Below are 17493 nucleotides of genomic sequence, written 5' to 3' on the forward strand. Positions count from 1 at the left end.
GTGAATGTGTCATTTTAGCATTTGGAGCAAGAGTGAGGCTTTATTTTTTTTTTAAACAAAAATGTCTAAACAGAAATTCACTCAAACTTTTTTTTTTCTTCCAAGCAATCAAATTATAATCGCCTAAAGATTTCTGGTCCTCTAAATGAGTTTTGTGTAGCTTGGCAGCAAGTTTGTTGGTCTCAGTGGCCTGCAGCTTTGCCTGCACAGCACTCCATGGCTGCTTCTTGCTGGGAAGCAATTTCTGGGAGAGAAGAAAAACTTTACGTTTCCCCCAGCTTCACATACACGCACAAAAAAAAAATATTGAAACTCACCATGAATCTGAAAACATCAACGCCAAGCCAGCCTTACCTTCAGCTTTTTCTTGACTGGATCATGTACCACTCCATGACGCCAGAGACTTTCCTAACAGCAGCAGCCCCCCAAAAAAAGGTCAAATGAATACAAATCTTAGTTCCCTGAAATTTTGGGGAGCGTTTCCCAGACTTCAGTGAGCCAGATTTTACATTAGAAAAATCAAGTAAAAAAATGTCAACAAGTCTACTATTCACAAAAAGGGAGCAATTTTCAGCTTCCCGGCCAAAATTCGGGATGCGCCGAAAAACCACCAGAGCCTTCTCAAAACTGTACATTTTTTAGCAGGGGATGTACATACCCCATGTCAACAGTAATGGCTACCGACATGCGTTTGGTACCAAAATAGCTGCAATTAAAAACAATGGTATTTAATTATGGCTTATAAATCAGTTTTGCTCAGTTTATGCCACATCAAGAAATGAAATAAATATTCACGATAAACGGTTTCCTACTCTATATTACCACCTCTTCTTGTGGCTTGAAAATGCAATTCAATGTGTCATCTGAAGTAACGATTATAAATTCTTGGAAATTTGCCTGGATGGCTGTATTTTTGATAATGCAATTGGAAGCGTATAAGCACCAAATTTCACGACCATCTCCATCAGAACATTTCTGTCCTTTATCGACTCAACTATTTAAAAGATTAAAAGATTTAGCATCAGGACCTGATCATATTTTGCAGTGTTTTGTTTTTACCTTCATGACAAAGTTTTTGTTACATCCAGGTTGTGCGCAGCTGAAGGGCTTCGTTCCCTCGTGGTCGCCCAGGACGTGGCTGTCCAGATTGAAACGACGACTAAACGTCTTTGAGCAGCCTTGTTTCGGGCACGAGAAGCTCGGCTTTCCCCCGCTATGGTGGCGCAGCTCGTGCTGGCGCAGAAACCACATGTTGTTGAACTGCTTCGTACACATCGGGCATGTCACCTTAACTGTGGAAGAAATAAGATGTTGCGCTAATGGATAATCAAAGAGGCCTGCTGACAGCAAACTAACCAAACGGCCATCTTACCTCTGTGCTCTTTGCGGTGCTTCTGGTACTCTGACCAGGTCTTTCCCAGGAACGTGCATAGCTCATCCTCACATGGGTAACCTGAAAACGTCAGTCATACACGTGCATTCTTTTGCGATTAAAATAAGCACAAACACTCTTTACATTAGCATTCAACATAAAGCGACAGAGTTTGAACCCCTCTTGTTGCGCGGCATGTCGGTGAGGAGCAAGATTGAAGTTTCCAACGACAAGTGTGAGGACACCGGGATTAAAATTATTGAAATTGTCATCAGAGTGCTGGATGTCAAGTAATATTTGCTACAAGACATGTTTAAATGTTAACAACTCCAGTTCCAGCTTGTTCAATAATTTCAAAGAATCTCAACTCTTCTTTGAAAATTTTCTTGAAAGCAAATGTTTGGGAACGCCATCACACATGTTTTATCAACTGACCTTTATGCATGTTTTCGTGGTGCTTCAGCTTGCCAAGCGAGGGGAACTCCCGCGCACAGTCATCAACATGACAACTATAGAACGAGAAACCGCTCGTTTAATAACAATGACAGGGATGCGAGCATTCGATCGGTAGCTCCCTACCAAAAAGGCAGATGGCCTTGGTGTTCCCCCGTGTGGGTCTTCAACTGGTACTTCTTGTTGAAGCTACTTTGGCAGCCCTGATGTGTACACTGGAGAAAGAAAAAAAGGTGTCAAACCCAGGTACCCACACACCCGTAGACACACCAAAAGCCCCAATTATTGAATTACGTATTGATGTGGGGTGTGTAAAGTGTGACCCCTCCCTCCCAATTAACTCAGAAAAAGTGTCTTGGCAGACAATTTTCAAGTAACAATACCAATAACCGGGCCGAACCTCAATATTGAGGATATTTCCCCATTCGGCTCGGAAATTGCTCTGTCCGTCGTAAATGTTAAACCGATTCAACATTTACGCTCACAATTTCTTGCGTGGATAACAACTAGTTGGACCGAGCCAATCTCCGCGATTTCAACTTCTTCAGCCCAATTAAGAAATGAGTCACCGGATGAGGCAACAGTTAGCCTCGCTCCCTCCATTTTAGCTACTCTTCTTCATTACAGTTTGCAGCAGTCTGACTGCAGTCTGGCTTTATGTTACCGCCACAGGTCAATCTTGGTACTACAACAGTTTTTTCTCTTCCTCATCTCTTTCAGAGGGCTTCGCCCATTTAAAAAATAGGTTAAAAAGCTTACTTGATATCGTCCCTCCTTGTGCTGGTGCACTCGAGCGATGTGATTTTTCAAGCCGGCGATTCGCAAAAACGCTTCAGAGCAGCCGTCTGCCATGCACCTTTGTACCAAAAGACAAAAATAAAAAGTACAAGACTTCTCAGGTTTTTATTTCAATAAAAGAGAAGGGTCTTACTTGTGGCGCTTCTCGCCACTGTGGTTGAGCTTGTGCCTGGCAAGCGCATTGCGGCTACAGAAAGTCTTGTCACAGCTTTCGCAGAAAAACGGTTTCTAGGAGAAAATACCCCCCACCCCAAAAAAATATATATATACTATCACATCAAAACATTTATTTTGTGGGGTGGTGGGACTGTCACTTACCAATCCTATGTGCTTGCCCAGGTGGGCCTCAAGCTTCCACAACTTTGTGAACTTGGCCTTACAGTCAAAAAATGAGCAGATATAACTTTTCTCACTTTGCAAACTCTCTCCCATCTTTAACATAAATCAGGTGCACTGTTGTATTTGAAGATGACAACAACAACAACAACAACAACAACAAAAATATGTCATAAGGGGCAGGACAATGACTGACCTACAGCTGGTTACTCACCTGTGCTTGATTTAACTTATTGGATCAAACCACTCTGGAGGACCAAAAGGGGGAGTCCTATATTTTTAACAGTGCAGTGCAAAAAAAAAAAAATGCTGAAAGAAATGATCACATTGGGAAACAGTAAATAGTAAAGCAACTTGAACAGGATGAAGGCTGACGAGGGTGTAATAGTGATCGCACTGTTGCTCAAGCATTGTAAAAGTCCTCCACCCTTTGATCCGCATTGATTGATTGATTTCAGCTTTAAAAATGTCATCCGTGTCTCCGGGAGGGAGACGACTGTCTGCATTTCTCACACGCACATATACACACACGCGCGCGCTGCTTAATCTTATCAACACACCAATATAGTTTTCTCGAGATCCTGAGAGATTCATCTCTCGAACGAACACTCACAAACCAAATTGGGAGTGAATGGAGCTTTCCAAAGTAAATGGTGTACTTGAGGTGGTGTGTTTAGCATAAATCCAAACACACTAAAGTGCAAAAAATAAAAATATGCCACGCTTGTACCATTTGAAACATTTTTAGAGCTAAGAAATTCAAACTTTCAACCGGTTGACATCACCAAATGTGATGTCCCCCCCACCCAAAAAAAAACAACCTCATGCAATTGTGGACTCAAAGAGTTTTGAAAAAAAAAATCAGTATGGCATCACAACTTTGATAATCATTTGAAGGATTAGTCATCAAAAATGGGTCCCCTGGAATATTAAAACATGACAAAAAATTACACTGCTGGACACCGAGGTTATAATAGTTAACAAAAACAAAAAAAAAAGAAAACAAAAATTGATAATGATAACAACGAAAATGCTTTAAAAAATGACAACTGACTGAAACTACATTACAATAATGTTTCTAAAACTAACTAAAATGAACTATAGTTACGGCAAAAATGTCCTTTGTTTTTATTTGTCAGTTAATATATATGGGCTTTCGGAGTTCATTTTAAATTGATTGATTGATTTTGGAGTTGCTCCACATTTGTAGCCACACAAGAAAAATCAGTTGTTTGAGAATTGTAGTTAACGTAATTACACATTGCTTTGTGGAGTGTTATTTTTTTATCTTGCACCCGACATATATATATATATATATATATATATATATATTTTTTAATTAGCCTGAGTTGCTCTGAGTCCTCTGCGATTGGCTGGCAACCGATTCAGGGTGTCCCCCGCCTACTGCCCGAAGACAGCTGGGATAGGCTCCAGCACCCCCCGCGACCCTAGAGAGGATCAAGCGGCTCGGAAGATGAATGAATGAATGAATGAATGCTCTGAGTCCTGCTCTGCTCCACTGTTGTATGGTGTTCCACAGGGTTCAATTTTGGGGACCCTACTGTTCTCAGTCTATTTGCTCCCCCTGGGTTCCATCTTCAGAAAACATTTCCTTCCACTGCTTTGCAGATGACAAAGAATCTAAAGGTGAGCAAATGAAACAAATGCAAGAAAACAAACAACGGGTAGGAATTCACCGGCCGCTATCTCGCTGTCTAAACATCACCCTCTGCTCCCATGTGAAACCTTTTGACTGGCCGCTGTGAATGAGGCCTATTGAGAGCCTGTTGTACGTTACCTCAGTGCCCTCCCACGCTTCAGGTGAGTGTGCCGGGGGTCGGGCGACGTGCTTATCAGCCCCATCCGGTCCCTAACTCCTGCTCCGCCCCCACCCCCTCTGCTGTCAGGTGGAAGATCAATACCCATGGCCCAGTATGCACACATATATTAGCCTAACTCTGTGATAAAGGCAGCCAGGCTGACACCACACCTAGTACACGTCCACACACACACACACACACACACACACACACACACACACACACATCGATACAGTGTGCACTCTGTTTGGCCCATAGTGGGAATTTCCTCTGTCACTACTACACACTTGTCTCAAACATTCACTTAGATTCAAGCACAACGTATTGTAAAACTGTGAATTGTTTTGCCTATTATTAATATTTTTACTGTCATATGCATCAAGGGACTCTTTTAATTCATGATACATTTGGAAGTAATCAGTCAATGAATCAATAATCAGAATTTTTCTCTGCCATATATCGGCCGGGCCTTAGTCAGAATGTTACAAAAATTATGAATTTATTATTGAATTTTTAAAAAATATCATGAACATTAAAGTTGGAATATTATGTGAATAAAGTTGTATATTTCATTGAAAAAGTTATGTATTTTCGCAAAAACAAACATTTTCAAGACTAGTCAAAATATTTGGAGAATAGTTTTGTTTTCATGCATTTTTGCGATTAAAGTTAGAATTACATTGAGCTGGAGGGGGTGGGGTTAATATGTAACATGGCTGGTCGATCTTGCTTGCTGAGCGCACAAACTCAATCTGTTTGTGTGTGTGTGTCAAACGTGTGATTAAGTTCATACTCCACACAGCTTACCAAATATCTCCTCCTCCTCAATCCCCCCAGCCCCCCCACCCCACATACACACACACTTGTGTCTCCTTCTCCTCTCTTTTGTGTGTTTGCTTCTTGTTCATTCAATGAGTAACCTCTATGAGTCATGCATATGCTCAGGTGGACCTGCGAGCTGCTTGAGGTGAAGTTAAAAATATTTAGATTTTTTTTTCTTTTTAGGTCGGCTCATTCCAAATGGCAGCTAGCTAATTCTTTTCACATTTTGGATTAGCTTCTTATGGAACTATATTTAAATATTTCCTATGAACAGCATAAATTCCTGGTTGTTTTTTTTACTTCATGAGAAAATAGGATGGAATACTGGCATCCCAACATAGAAACACCTTCTTATCTAAAACACTACAAGAAAAATGCAGACACCCTGGATCAATAGAAAGGGGCTTTAACTGCCAACTTGGCAGGTGATTAATTGCATTTTATTTTCCCATCTTTTATCTTAACCCCTTATACTACTCAGCACCGATAAGACTGAAATTCCTGACCTCAGGGGCCTTCAAGGATTTCCATGGGGAAAACTCCAAAACAGGCTTCAGGGCCCATGGGAGTTCATCCATCCATCCATTTTTGAATCTGCTTATCCTCACAAGGGTAGCGGGTGTGCTAGAGCCTATCTCAGCTCTCTTTGGGCAGTAGGCAGGGTATACCCTGAACTGGGCACACAGAGACAAACAACCATCCACGCTCACACTCGCACCGAGGGACAATTATGAGTGCTCCATTAACCTGCCATGCATGTTTTGGGAATATGGGAGGAAACCAGAGTACCCAGAGAAAACCCGCGCGGGCACTGGGAGAACATGCAAACTCCACACAGGAAGGCCGGAGCACTGTGCCGCACACAAATGAGAGCATTTGATGCAATTCTGAAAACAGACAAGAGTAGGGTTGCCACCTTTCAGACCTGGAAATAAGGGACCCTCCTCAAGGCGTCTCGGTAAAACCAACCAAATTTGAGGGTTTGGCTCCTCCCACTCTCGTCTATATTTTTCTTGCCGTTTCCTCTTTTGAGGACGCGGTGAAGTCTCGGGTGTACAGTATATGTTGTAGAGGACATTTTTAAAACTGCCAGTGTAACCAGGTGTTGTGTGTCGTGAGCGCGTTACTAGGCAACGATTATGACAGGCACCAGACGTAGGCAACGCTCGGGGGTCCTCAGGTCCTGCGTACCTCCCGCCAAAACCACATTGCTGTCTGTAATATCCCCTGTCTTTTATTTTGTTCATTATTGTTAAATTAAATCTTCATATTCTTCACACAACAAACCGCGCTATTTAATTCTCAGTTAAAGGACGATTCAATTTTTTATGGGACGGGTGTCAACCTTAGACAAGAGGAATTTTTAAAATAACAACAAACCCTCAGATGTTTATAGTACATACCAATAAATAGTGGTGGTTTCTGGCATGCAGATTATGTACAGCTGCACAGTACCTGTGACAAAAATTTTGGAGGTAGGGGGGCAACATTTCTACATCCCCGCATGAAAGAATAGATCATCTCCACGAGTCAAAATTAAGTGTTCTTTATCACATACACAGATTTCACGCTTTCTCCTCGGCTCTAACTGGGCAGATTGGTGTTAATTTGTGTCAATATTGGACAAAGTACCCAGGTTGGAACAGATAAACCCATTTGTCACATCAGCAGTCAGCCAAGTTGAGCCTGCACTGATTAAACAAGTGGGCCTTCTCACACGTGGAAAACATTTGTTCAATCGCTTTCATTGTTTTTTTAATGTCTGGAAATTGTAATAATTTACGTGTTCCTAAGGACCAAGAAAGCCGTCCTTGGCTCCGTATTGAATCAAATGTGTTGACTGCGGTAAACATTTTACTCAAATGTTCATTAAGGTTATTTTCCCGAAATATTTACAATACAAAATAAACTGGAGTTTCCTTTCTGAACCATAAAAAGCATTAAACTTGATGCACATCTTCCCCTAGTGGACTTTTTCTGACACTACAAGACCTATTTTTTTTTTAACTTGGATGCATCTACTTCGAGTATGTACATTACTTCCACGTGATTCAATTGTGGTAAACGTATGACATTTCCCAAAAAATATATATTTTGTTCATTTTATTCCTGTTCAGTCCCAAATCAAGTACTTTTTAAGTCTAAAAGCTGGTCCGTGCAGCTGGTCAGGCGGCCGCATCGCGGTCACCCCGTCCCCCCGTCCCATTCATCCTCCCCCTTATACATGTTATGTCTTGTGACTTGTTGTAAATGTCATGCTTATTCATGTGCTCGGGTCTTTTTTTTATCCTGGACTTAAATTATCCTCGGAAGAGGATAGTTCGAGCGTGTTCTTTTTCCCTCTCCCTACCCAGTGTTTTTCCTTTCTGAATTCTGATTGTAATTTCCCCATTGCGGGACAAATAAAGGATATCCTATTCTTAAAAGGGTCCTATTTGTCTCAAAAAGTACTAATGTGAAAAGTACATATTTTACCCAGAAAACAAATTTAAAATGTGAATTCTATTCTCTTGATCATAAAACTTACCTATAAAATACAATAATTTAATTTCAAGTTCTTTTCAATGCTATTCATTGTAATGCACATCTTTTAACTAAAGTCTTCAATCTCAAAATGCACTTAAATCTTTGAAGTGCATATAGCACTACATTTGCATTGTTTGCAATCTAAACAAAAATCTCAAATTTCACTCATATTCAAAAATATACTATTTGATCACATCCAACGTGCATCTAAATTTCCTATAGAATTTGGTAGTTTCCGTATTACTCAAATCTAAGATTACCATCAAAAAATATTTCTCAGAAACCAAATTGCTGCCCATTTCTATGACATACATTTACATTTGATGCTGCTTGATTCTGATTTCTTGGGTAATCTTGAGTTTATAAATGAGTTTTTTAAAAATCAAAATTAAGGAATAATCATGAAATATACTTTGCTCGGTGTAGCAAATCGTTTTCAATGGTATTTTCAGTGAGATGCCCTGTTCTCGTGCTTTTCAGCATTAGCGATGTCTTTAAAGCGAAAGGAGAAGCGTGATCGGTGACAGCTGTGTACAAACATTTTAATTTTATCAGCCATTTTATGCCATGAACTCATAAGGTATGGGCTCCAGCAGCTGAGGTTGATTCTTCTTGGTGCTGACAAAATGAGCCTCTCGAGGAGGAGCAGGCTGCAGAGAACAGAATGTGACACGAAGAAGTTACATTCTCGGCAGGTTTGCGAAGAACAACAACAACACAAATGGCTTTGTGGCAGCAGTTTTTTTATGTGTTCCTTCCTACCTGTCGCTTGAGCTCCACCCAGGTGCCGTTCTGCTTGGCCTCCAGCTTTTTGGCGTCGTTATCTTTGACGCGCCTCAGGAAGCTGGCGCGACTCATTGAGTGCTTCACATGCTCAATGCGCACGTTGATCTTCTTCGCCAGGATTTTGCCCCTGTAGCACAAATCACCCACAACCCAAAAGTTTGAGGGGCGCTCTCTCTCTTTCTCTCTCTCACCAGGGCAGCTTAAGCTTGCTCGGCCCACATCGCAGGTTTTTAAACATCTGCCATGATTTGTTGTAACCTCGCTAGCGCCTCTGCTCCAACAGGGCGGTCGAGGCCGAGGATGCTGGAGGTCTGAGTTATTTCCCCCACATGAATGACCACAGTGGACACCAACTGTCCCGGTGGCAAAGTGAACATGGGGTTCTTACCCCTCTGCTTAGCCCAAGCAACTAATCAATCATTTTTTAGGCATTTACATCCCGTGCGTGTCTGTGTGATGCGTACTTACTTGACCTGCTTGTTGACAATGACGCCGACAGCATGTTGGGTGACGTTGTACACGCGCCCTGTCTTGCCGTGGTAGCATTTGTGTGGCATACCTTTCTGAACGGTACCTGTGCCCTGAGAGAAAGCGCACACAACCAGTCACCATGCTAGTCCCTAATTATAATTTCATATCGATGTAACAGATTTTAAACTATAACTTCAAACTCAACTCTCAACATGTACTTAAAATACGGGATCATAAAGCAATCTCGATTGTACACAATCGCCAATCCGTGTTTCGTAACCAACAGCTGTCTCATAAAAGATAGTTTAAAATCAAATCCATACCTTGATGTCAACAATGTCACCCTTCTTGTAGATGCTCATGTAAGTAGACAGGGGAATCGGTCCTGTTAATTTGGAAGGAAATTCAGCGTAAACGTGCACGCCTTTCAGCAACAGCACACGTGTGCATTATTTAGGGATAACACTCACCATGCTTGCGGAATGGTCTGCTAAACATGTACCTGGTCCCCCTCCTCTTGCCTCTGGTGTTAGTCATGATGCCTGATTACTGCAAGAACAAAATAAAGTCAATATGTGAAACGTGTGTTAGATATGACGAGGAAGGAATTTTGAGTATTTTTTTTTGCAGTTTTATAAATGACTTGCATAGATTCGTATGCTTAACAATTTACAACACATAAATGCAACTACTGTTATTACTGTACATTTAGGCTGTGTAACAGCTAGAAGCTCCGCGTCACATGTAGACGCGTATAACATTTCAAATAGATTTTGGAACATTTGGTAACATTGAAAACGAACGCAAACACACAGAAATGATTGTTAAAGCCGAAGAGCTGCCGAATGTGTGTAAAAAGTGTGGTAATATTGACTTCGAGGCCCACATGGAGAACCACGCCGCAGCTGCGGCTCACACTTATGGCCTTTTCTATTCGTTCCTGGTGAGTTGGTTGGCTATTTTTGTCACCAATGTACAAGATGGGTGTTGTACTACATACGCGAGTGTAAATGTCCACTAAACGAGAATATTTTGGGGTGTAATTTATGATTTTTAACCGGAGAACATCTTACCCCGGGTCTGAACAAGATGGCGGGTACAGCGGAAAGAGAGACTCGAAGACCTCAAGCTCCGCCTTGCTGGCTGCCAAATAGTGCTGCCGAGTGTACTTGCCTGAATAAAAAAGTAGAAAAATTACTTGTACGTAGCCTGGAACAAATATATTCGACAAAGTTACAGATGTTTTGTTCATTTTAGACACGGAAAAAAGTAAAGTATATAAAATTGTATCACTGTAAATTTGCATTTTCAAGATTACACACGTTCATTTTTCATCACAATTATGACTTAGTATTTCACATTTATGACTTTACATTATTATTTTTACTTCTTTTTTACTGGCGGAAATGTAAAAAATAATAAGCTACTATCTCATAATTTGAATTTTGACAGCCGTGAATCATTGCTAAGAAAGTCTGGGCTATGTGTGGACGTCGTTTTGCTCTAAAACAATCTAAATGTGAACTTTATTTGTCTTGTAACCAAGTCTGTGAGTTTGTGACTTTCAATGAATGTACATTCAAAAAATAAAATAAACGTTGGCTTTATCACAGGCGGAAAATGGCTTCACGCGCCACAAACACGCATGCGCAAGAGGCAATACATTTTTTTTCCAGGTTCATACATAGCCGCGCTTACAAACTGAGGAGAGTTACTATGTCGATTTTGATGACATAATTGCGCTAATCGAACGTGGTTACGATACCACCTTTATTCGTTTTTACGCGTGGCGACCCTAAAATTAGACACTTGATGTCAAAATAAACAAAAACAACTATCGGTGACGACGGCATTGGGTATCGCCTGATACGGAAATCACTCGCAGAGAATCATCTCGTTCTTCAGCCTGAAGCTCTTCACGTGCTGTGAAAGTTGTTTTGGCCAATTGCCCAAACCGGAAGTAACTTGCAGCGAATGCTCTCGCTTTTATGTATTAGCCTCTGTCCCCCTCCTGGGATCCTGGCTGCTGCTCCTGCTTGAGCAAAGCAGTCAACGGGAGCGGATCTGTTTGAACGAGGCGGTGTGCACGGAAGATGGCGCTGGCTGAATGGAAATCCTAATGACAGTCTCCAAATTTGCCTCTTTTTGTACCATGGTGAGTGTCGTGCGATGTGTGGCCGCGTCTTCACTTGCTTTCCGTACGGCCAATTATGCACATCGGTGTGCTTTTCGAACCCCCGTTTGTAGCAGCGAAGGGCGCTAGTTAGCCACCGAGCTAATGTCAGGCTAACAAGCAGTCTACAAGTGACAGCTCGCGAGCAACTGGAGCGCACATCTGCTGAATCGACGTACAAACTCGGCGTTAATTGGATGTAGTTAGACAACGGAACGACACGCACGAGTCAAGTTGAGATGCTTGGCCTTTTTGACAGGCGACTTGGTATTCCTAACGCAAAGGCAATGACGACATGGTTGAACATCAGCTGCGCAGTTGTGGAGAGCTTCCAGCTCCTTGTACACTCCAACGGCATATACAGGTGTCCTCGCTTTACGACGGAGTTTGTTTTTTGTTCCCAAGGAGGAGCGCGCCCCAGTCTTTCTCTGATTTACGCAAGGAGAGTCGTAAAGTCATGCTGACTGTAAATAAGAGCATGATAAACATCTGCAGGCCGTGAATCTAAAACAGTTCTGCCCTCATAACTAGGGCTGAACGGCTTTGAGGAGCGATTCAATTGTGTTGTTGTTTTTCCCTAGGATAGGAAATTAATATGAGATCTTTTTTTTTCTCAAAGTCCTCCTCCCATGATTTTGTTTTAACAAACATAAGCAATGAGATAATTTGCATGATAATAAACGATCTGATTTATTAGACATTAATGCTTCGGTCTTGATGATTGATTATGGCAATTTGCACCTTTTTTTTCTTTTTACAAAAGAAGTGTGGCCGAAAATTCATAAATCAGATCAGAACTATAATGCAAACAAATCTTTGCCTTTGTCGCATCAGCTGTTCATTTATCAGAAAATGTGAACTGCACTTCTTGCACTGAATTAATCCTGACACATGATAATCACATAAATACACACATAACATTTTTCAAACTATAAAAGCGCCCCGGATTATGAAGTGCAATATCGATGAAACGGGTCTATTTTCAAATATTGTACCTTATGAAATCGGTCTTCGGTCAGTAAGCACAACTAAATACACACTCCTCGCTTTCGCGATCCATGGCTATTTGTACACACGGAACAACATCCATTCTACCAGTGAATGGCCACCGTGAAGTTCACTTCCTTTTGCGATCAAAATGACTTTGAGAACGCCAAGTGCGTCGGCTATTCACTTTTGTATTTGAATGATCAAGATGATAAAAGCGTTTCATGTCTTGTTTGACCTTCACAGGGCGCCAATGCCTCTGCTCTGGAGAAAGAGATTGGATCTGAGCAGTTTCCGGTCAATGAGCACTACTTCGGCCTGGTCAACGTATGTCACCTTTGCCACTTGTGGTGCTTTCCTGGATATATCCACAAATGTAAACTAAAAGCTCTTTCCACCACACAACCTCCAGTTTGGGAACACCTGTTACTGCAACTCGGTGCTGCAGGCGCTCTACTTCTGCCGGCCCTTCCGGGAGAAGATCCTGGCGTATCGCGGGCAGCCTCGGCGCAAGGAGAACCTGCTCACCTGCCTGGCCGACCTCTTCCACAGCATCGCCAACCAGAAGAGGAAAGTCGGAGTCATACCGCCAAAGAAGTTCATCACACGCCTGCGCAAAGAGAACGGTAAGAAGAAGAAGAACAATGCTCAGGCACCCCAACCCCTACAAATTTCGAATTTCAAAGTCTGGACTCTTCAGTAATTTTTGTCGCTTGATTCAAGTAAATTAGAACGATTTAAAAAAATAAACACAGCCGTGCAGAAAAAAATCAGGAATAAGATATGGGGCAGGGGAAAAACTCCAAAACATTAAATTCTTCTTGTCTCCATGCAGAGCTGTTTGACAACTACATGCAGCAGGACGCCCACGAGTTCCTGAACTACTTGCTCAACACCATCGCCGACCTGCTCCAGGAGGAGCGCAAGCAGGAGAAGACCAACGGCCGCCTGGCCAACGGGACCCTAGACTCGCAGAACAACAACAGCAACGCCACGCCTGCGCCCACCTGGGTGCACGAGATCTTCCAGGGCACCCTCACCAACGAGACCCGCTGTCTAACTTGCGAAACGGTACCGCCAATGCCGCCATCTTCTCTCGTATATGCACAGTTGCAACCATTTTGTATAACGTGGTAGTGCATTTGTCACCTTTTAATTAATTGTAGTAAATAAATGAATAAATAGATAGATAAATGAATAATAGGGTTCATTTCTTGCGACTGATTTTTTAAAATCAGTAACAGAATAGAGTGCAATACTCTCCTCTGACCTGCAGAGGCGCAGTTGAGTCGCTTTCAGCATGTTTGCTGTCTCTAAAGTACTCAACTTTGTCAAGCACATAAATCCCCTACTTTCTTTGGATGAAACGCAGGGGCAGCACATACAATGAAAACAGAAGGGGCCCTAAAATTGAACCCTGAGGAACATAAAATACCACGAACATTAATATGGAGAACTACAGTACTGTCCTGGAAATAAAGGAGCAGGCGGAGAGGGAGAAGAGAAAGGAAAAGGACTGGAAAGAGCCAGGAGGAGAAGCCAATGCAACATGGAGAAAATTTGTTTTTAATTTTTGAGATCGGACTTTAGTTGGAACTTGAACATTTTCTTGGAACTTTACACTTTTGAAACATTCATGCACTTTGTCAGGAAAAAAAAAAACAAAGTAATTTTTTATTTTGGCGATACCTTGACCTGAGAAGACTCCTCTTGGCCCGGCAAACCTCTGTTGATATCACTTGAATTTATAATACCGCCGCCTACAGGACTGAATTGGAACTGTATCATCGTTGTTCGTTTTTGTTCTTTCCAGATAAGCAGCAAAGATGAGGACTTTCTGGACCTTTCTGTAGATGTAGAACAGAATACCTCCATCACACACTGCCTCAGGTAACGTCCGTTTCACGTGTTCTGCCTTCGTTCGTCCGTGGTGGGAATCAAGCGTGCGGAAGTCCACATTGAGCCTTGTTTCGCTCCCTCAGAGGCTTCAGCAACACAGAGACCCTGTGCAGCGAGTACAAATACTACTGTGAAGAATGTAGGAGCAAGCAGGAGGCACACAAGAGGTAGGTTTGAACATCTTCAGCCCATTTTTAAGGGTGGGATGGCAATTAAAAAAAAAAAATCATCATCTTTCGGCTCTTTTTATGCGGTGTAAACCATATGGCCAACACAGCTAACAATAATCGCCTATGCTCACTCTTAGTTTAGCTGTTCACTTCGGTGCACATGAACATTTGCCATCTTAAATATTGAACGGGTAACAATTATGATCTCTACCTAGGATGAATTCCGAGCAGATCGGGACTAAAAATGACACGCCACAGGATAATCGCTCAAGATAATCTTTCAGAAACATCTGATAATTGGTCCTTCAAATCAAACTTTCCTCAATTGTCGGCATACAGGATGTGCAGCCTGCTTTAGATATTGACCCGCTTTACGATTATAGGCCACAGTGGACAAAAAAAAAACTTTGAACACACCAGATAACCACAGGATAATCTTTTACCAATGTATGACACTGATCCTAATAAGCTTGTACCCCTGCTTCGCTGTCGGTTCCTCGCCACGCCATGGGCCGCTGCAGGATGCGTGTGAAGAAACTGCCGATGATCCTGGCCCTGCACCTGAAGCGTTTCAAGTACATGGAGCAGCTGCAGCGTTACACCAAGCTGTCATACCGCGTCGTCTTCCCACTGGAGCTGCGCCTCTTCAACACGTCCGGAGACGCCACCAATCCCGAGAGGCTCTACGACCTGGTCGCCGTGGTCGTGCACTGTGGGAGGTACACCAAGCGACCCTCAAGATTTATGTTAATATCGTTTTCGGAATTGGTTCAGTAAAATGCTGCTCTTAGAGAAATGCGACATTTTAGGCTTTCCGCTGAACACTTGAATTCTCCCTGCTTTGAAGCAAATACAAAAAAAAAAAAATCCATATATATATATATATATATATATATATGGAATGCAGTTCGCTGTATCAAAATGGTTCTCCAAATAAAGATTTGCCCTGTAAGAAGTGCCTTACCCCATATAGATTATGATACTCATTAGTTGAGTAAAGACCGCTGGCAACCATTCATTCATTCATTCATTCATTCGTTTATTTATTTATTTATTTATGCATGCGTGAATATTTTTTCCTCAAAGAATGCATTTCAAAATAAAACAAAAAAGCTGTTCATCTAATAAATGCCTCATCCCAAATCTGGTACTCTGTATGTAGGCACATAAAAATGAAGTTGTGTTTTTAGGGCTTACTTCTAAATGCCTTACCCTTCGTAAATGTCAATCTTGAAAGGCGCTTATAAATCAAATGTATTATTATTATTATTAATTGTTTGTAGATGATAAAATATGCTAAGTGAACATTTTGAACTGAAAAAAGTTCATTCTGTCTCTTATGTATAATTAAACCTTGCTTCATCAGATTTTTTTTTAAGGGACGTTACTTATCTGACATATTTTGGCGGAAGTCTTTCTTATTCTTCATTGAACAGCTGATAGACAGCCACCACCACCATCATGTGACACTGAAGAAGGCGAAAGACTTTAGCCAAAACATGTTTGGTAAATAACATTAAAAAAAAACATCTTGAATAAAGGAACCAACAAGTTCAACTTAAATTTTATTTTATTGTTTCGAAATATATTTTTTAAAAAATTGTAAGGAAAGCCCTCCCGTCGAAACACATTACCTCTCGCAAACACTTAGTACTGTGCTGTCATGTATCAAATAATATTTTTGCAGTCCTCACTTTCACCAAATCACCAATTTTTTATTTTTACTTAAATATAGATTGATGTTTCTAAATAGTCCTCCCCTCTACAGATTGACAACAGTTCAGTAAAAAGAAATGTTTACATGTTATTGAGACACAACGACATATTTTTTTGTACCCTAGTAGACACCTGATACTTTTCTGCAATAGTATGTATTTTTGGGGGGGGATCATTTGTTGAGTCTTTATTTTTTGTCTCCCCCAGTGGTCCGAACAGAGGTCACTACATCGCCATCGTCAAAAGTCACGACTTCTGGCTGCTGTTCGATGACGACATTGTGGAGGTGAAGATGATTTCCCGCTTTTCATTTTTATTTAGTTTAAAAAAAAAATTAATTGCTATCTTTGTGCCTGTGCAGAAAATCGACGCGCAGGCCATTGAGGAGTTCTATGGCCTCACCTCGGAAATCTCCAAGAACTCTGAGTCGGGCTACATCCTCTTCTACCAGTCCAGGGACTAAAACAGCCGGACAATAAATGCACGGCCGCAGTAGCCCGTTGGACAGTAATGAACAAAACGGCATCAAGGATACGTTGGACGGCTTAGTGCGCCTATTTGTACAGATGTTTCATTTTTTATTTTTTTTTTATTTTGAGTGGCGTTTTAGTTTGAGGGAAGAATGAGTCTTCAATCATTCATGTTTCTCCCTCACCCGAGTTGGGGATCATCATAAACTAAGAGGATACAAGGGGTAACATGGATTGTGTATTTATACAGTGTACAGAATGGTATTTGTATAAATATTACCAAAAAAAAAAAGATATTATTGGAAAATGTCAGAGATGTATTAATAACACTATGGTGCACTTTTGATACCGTTTTGTAGGTGTTGGTGAGTTTAACGTGAGGGAGCAATGCAGGAGGAGGAGGAAAAAGCCTGAATCGTGATCATTTTCTGTTTTAAAGAAAAAGAAATAAAGCCAGTCTTGAGGCGATGGACTGTCTTTTGGTTCAAAGTCACAGTGATGACTCATACTAGCTCAATGTCGCCCCTTAGTGGCGCTTAGCTGCTAATGACGTTGACTTCCGCTGCAACAAGAGCTATTTTTAAACGCAAGTCCCTCAGGGGGCAGGTGCTGCACAAGAAAGTTTCACTTGGCAGCATGAAATTTGGGGTAGAGCATATCTGAGAATTCTCCCACAAACAATAATATAAAAATC

General features: G+C 41.5%; 3 protein-coding genes across 3 annotated transcripts; 1 reads left to right on the forward strand and 2 right to left on the reverse strand.

Annotated features, from left to right (window-relative positions):
• Nucleotides 1-9: 9 nt before the first annotated feature.
• Nucleotides 10-3129, reverse strand: gtf3ab (general transcription factor IIIA, b). The gene is made up of 9 exons (XM_052054544.1): nucleotides 2942-3129; nucleotides 2757-2851; nucleotides 2585-2681; nucleotides 1952-2040; nucleotides 1808-1881; nucleotides 1373-1453; nucleotides 1060-1292; nucleotides 355-408; nucleotides 10-244 (listed from the first exon to the last, which is right to left on the reverse strand). The coding sequence occupies exons 1-9, from the start codon at nucleotides 3062-3064 to the stop codon at nucleotides 41-43; spliced, it is 1050 nt and encodes a 349-aa protein (XP_051910504.1). The 5' UTR covers nucleotides 3065-3129; the 3' UTR covers nucleotides 10-40.
• Nucleotides 3130-8648: 5519 nt separating this feature from the next.
• Nucleotides 8649-10574, reverse strand: rpl21 (ribosomal protein L21). The gene is made up of 6 exons (XM_052053726.1): nucleotides 10458-10574; nucleotides 9855-9933; nucleotides 9708-9769; nucleotides 9382-9494; nucleotides 8890-9040; nucleotides 8649-8777 (listed from the first exon to the last, which is right to left on the reverse strand). Exons 2-6 carry the CDS (start codon nucleotides 9919-9921, stop codon nucleotides 8688-8690), a joined length of 483 nt encoding a protein of 160 aa, XP_051909686.1. The 5' UTR covers nucleotides 9922-9933; nucleotides 10458-10574; the 3' UTR covers nucleotides 8649-8687.
• A 462-nt stretch (nucleotides 10575-11036) lies between these two features.
• Nucleotides 11037-17267, forward strand: usp12a (ubiquitin specific peptidase 12a). Its single transcript, XM_052053725.1, has 9 exons — nucleotides 11037-11539; nucleotides 12791-12871; nucleotides 12957-13170; nucleotides 13380-13615; nucleotides 14358-14434; nucleotides 14527-14610; nucleotides 15135-15332; nucleotides 16537-16615; nucleotides 16691-17267. The coding sequence occupies exons 1-9, from the start codon at nucleotides 11492-11494 to the stop codon at nucleotides 16790-16792; spliced, it is 1119 nt and encodes a 372-aa protein (XP_051909685.1). The 5' UTR covers nucleotides 11037-11491; the 3' UTR covers nucleotides 16793-17267.
• The last annotated feature ends 226 nt before the right edge of the window (nucleotides 17268-17493 follow it).

Source organism: Hippocampus zosterae, chromosome 20 (genome assembly GCF_025434085.1).
Source record: "Hippocampus zosterae strain Florida chromosome 20, ASM2543408v3, whole genome shotgun sequence".
Lineage (NCBI taxonomy): Eukaryota > Metazoa > Chordata > Actinopteri > Syngnathiformes > Syngnathidae > Hippocampus > Hippocampus zosterae.

Bases quoted from the DNA above. Each gene is read 5' to 3' on its own strand.
- gtf3ab (XM_052054544.1), bottom strand. From the start codon at position 3,064: ATGTTAAAGATGGGAGAGAGTTTGCAAAGTGAGAAAAGTTATATCTGC. The intron at 1,293-1,372 runs GTAAGATGGCCG...TTTCTTCCACAG, and splicing joins GCACCGCAAAGAGCACAGAG to TTAAGGTGACATGCCCGATG. The intron at 409-1,059 runs GTAAAAACAAAA...TGCTGCTGTTAG, and splicing joins ACAAAAACTTTGTCATGAAG to GAAAGTCTCTGGCGTCATGG.
- rpl21 (XM_052053726.1), bottom strand. From the start codon at position 9,921: ATGACTAACACCAGAGGCAAGAGGAGGGGGACCAGGTACATGTTTAGC. The intron at 9,041-9,381 runs GTAAGTACGCAT...TTTGTGCTACAG, and splicing joins ATTGTCAACAAGCAGGTCAA to GGGCAAAATCCTGGCGAAGA. The intron at 8,778-8,889 runs GTAGGAAGGAAC...TGTTCTCTGCAG, and splicing joins GGGTGGAGCTCAAGCGACAG to CCTGCTCCTCCTCGAGAGGC.
- usp12a (XM_052053725.1), top strand. From the start codon at position 11,492: ATGGAAATCCTAATGACAGTCTCCAAATTTGCCTCTTTTTGTACCATG. The intron at 11,540-12,790 runs GTGAGTGTCGTG...TGACCTTCACAG, and splicing joins TTGCCTCTTTTTGTACCATG to GGCGCCAATGCCTCTGCTCT. The intron at 12,872-12,956 runs GTATGTCACCTT...CACAACCTCCAG, and splicing joins ACTACTTCGGCCTGGTCAAC to TTTGGGAACACCTGTTACTG.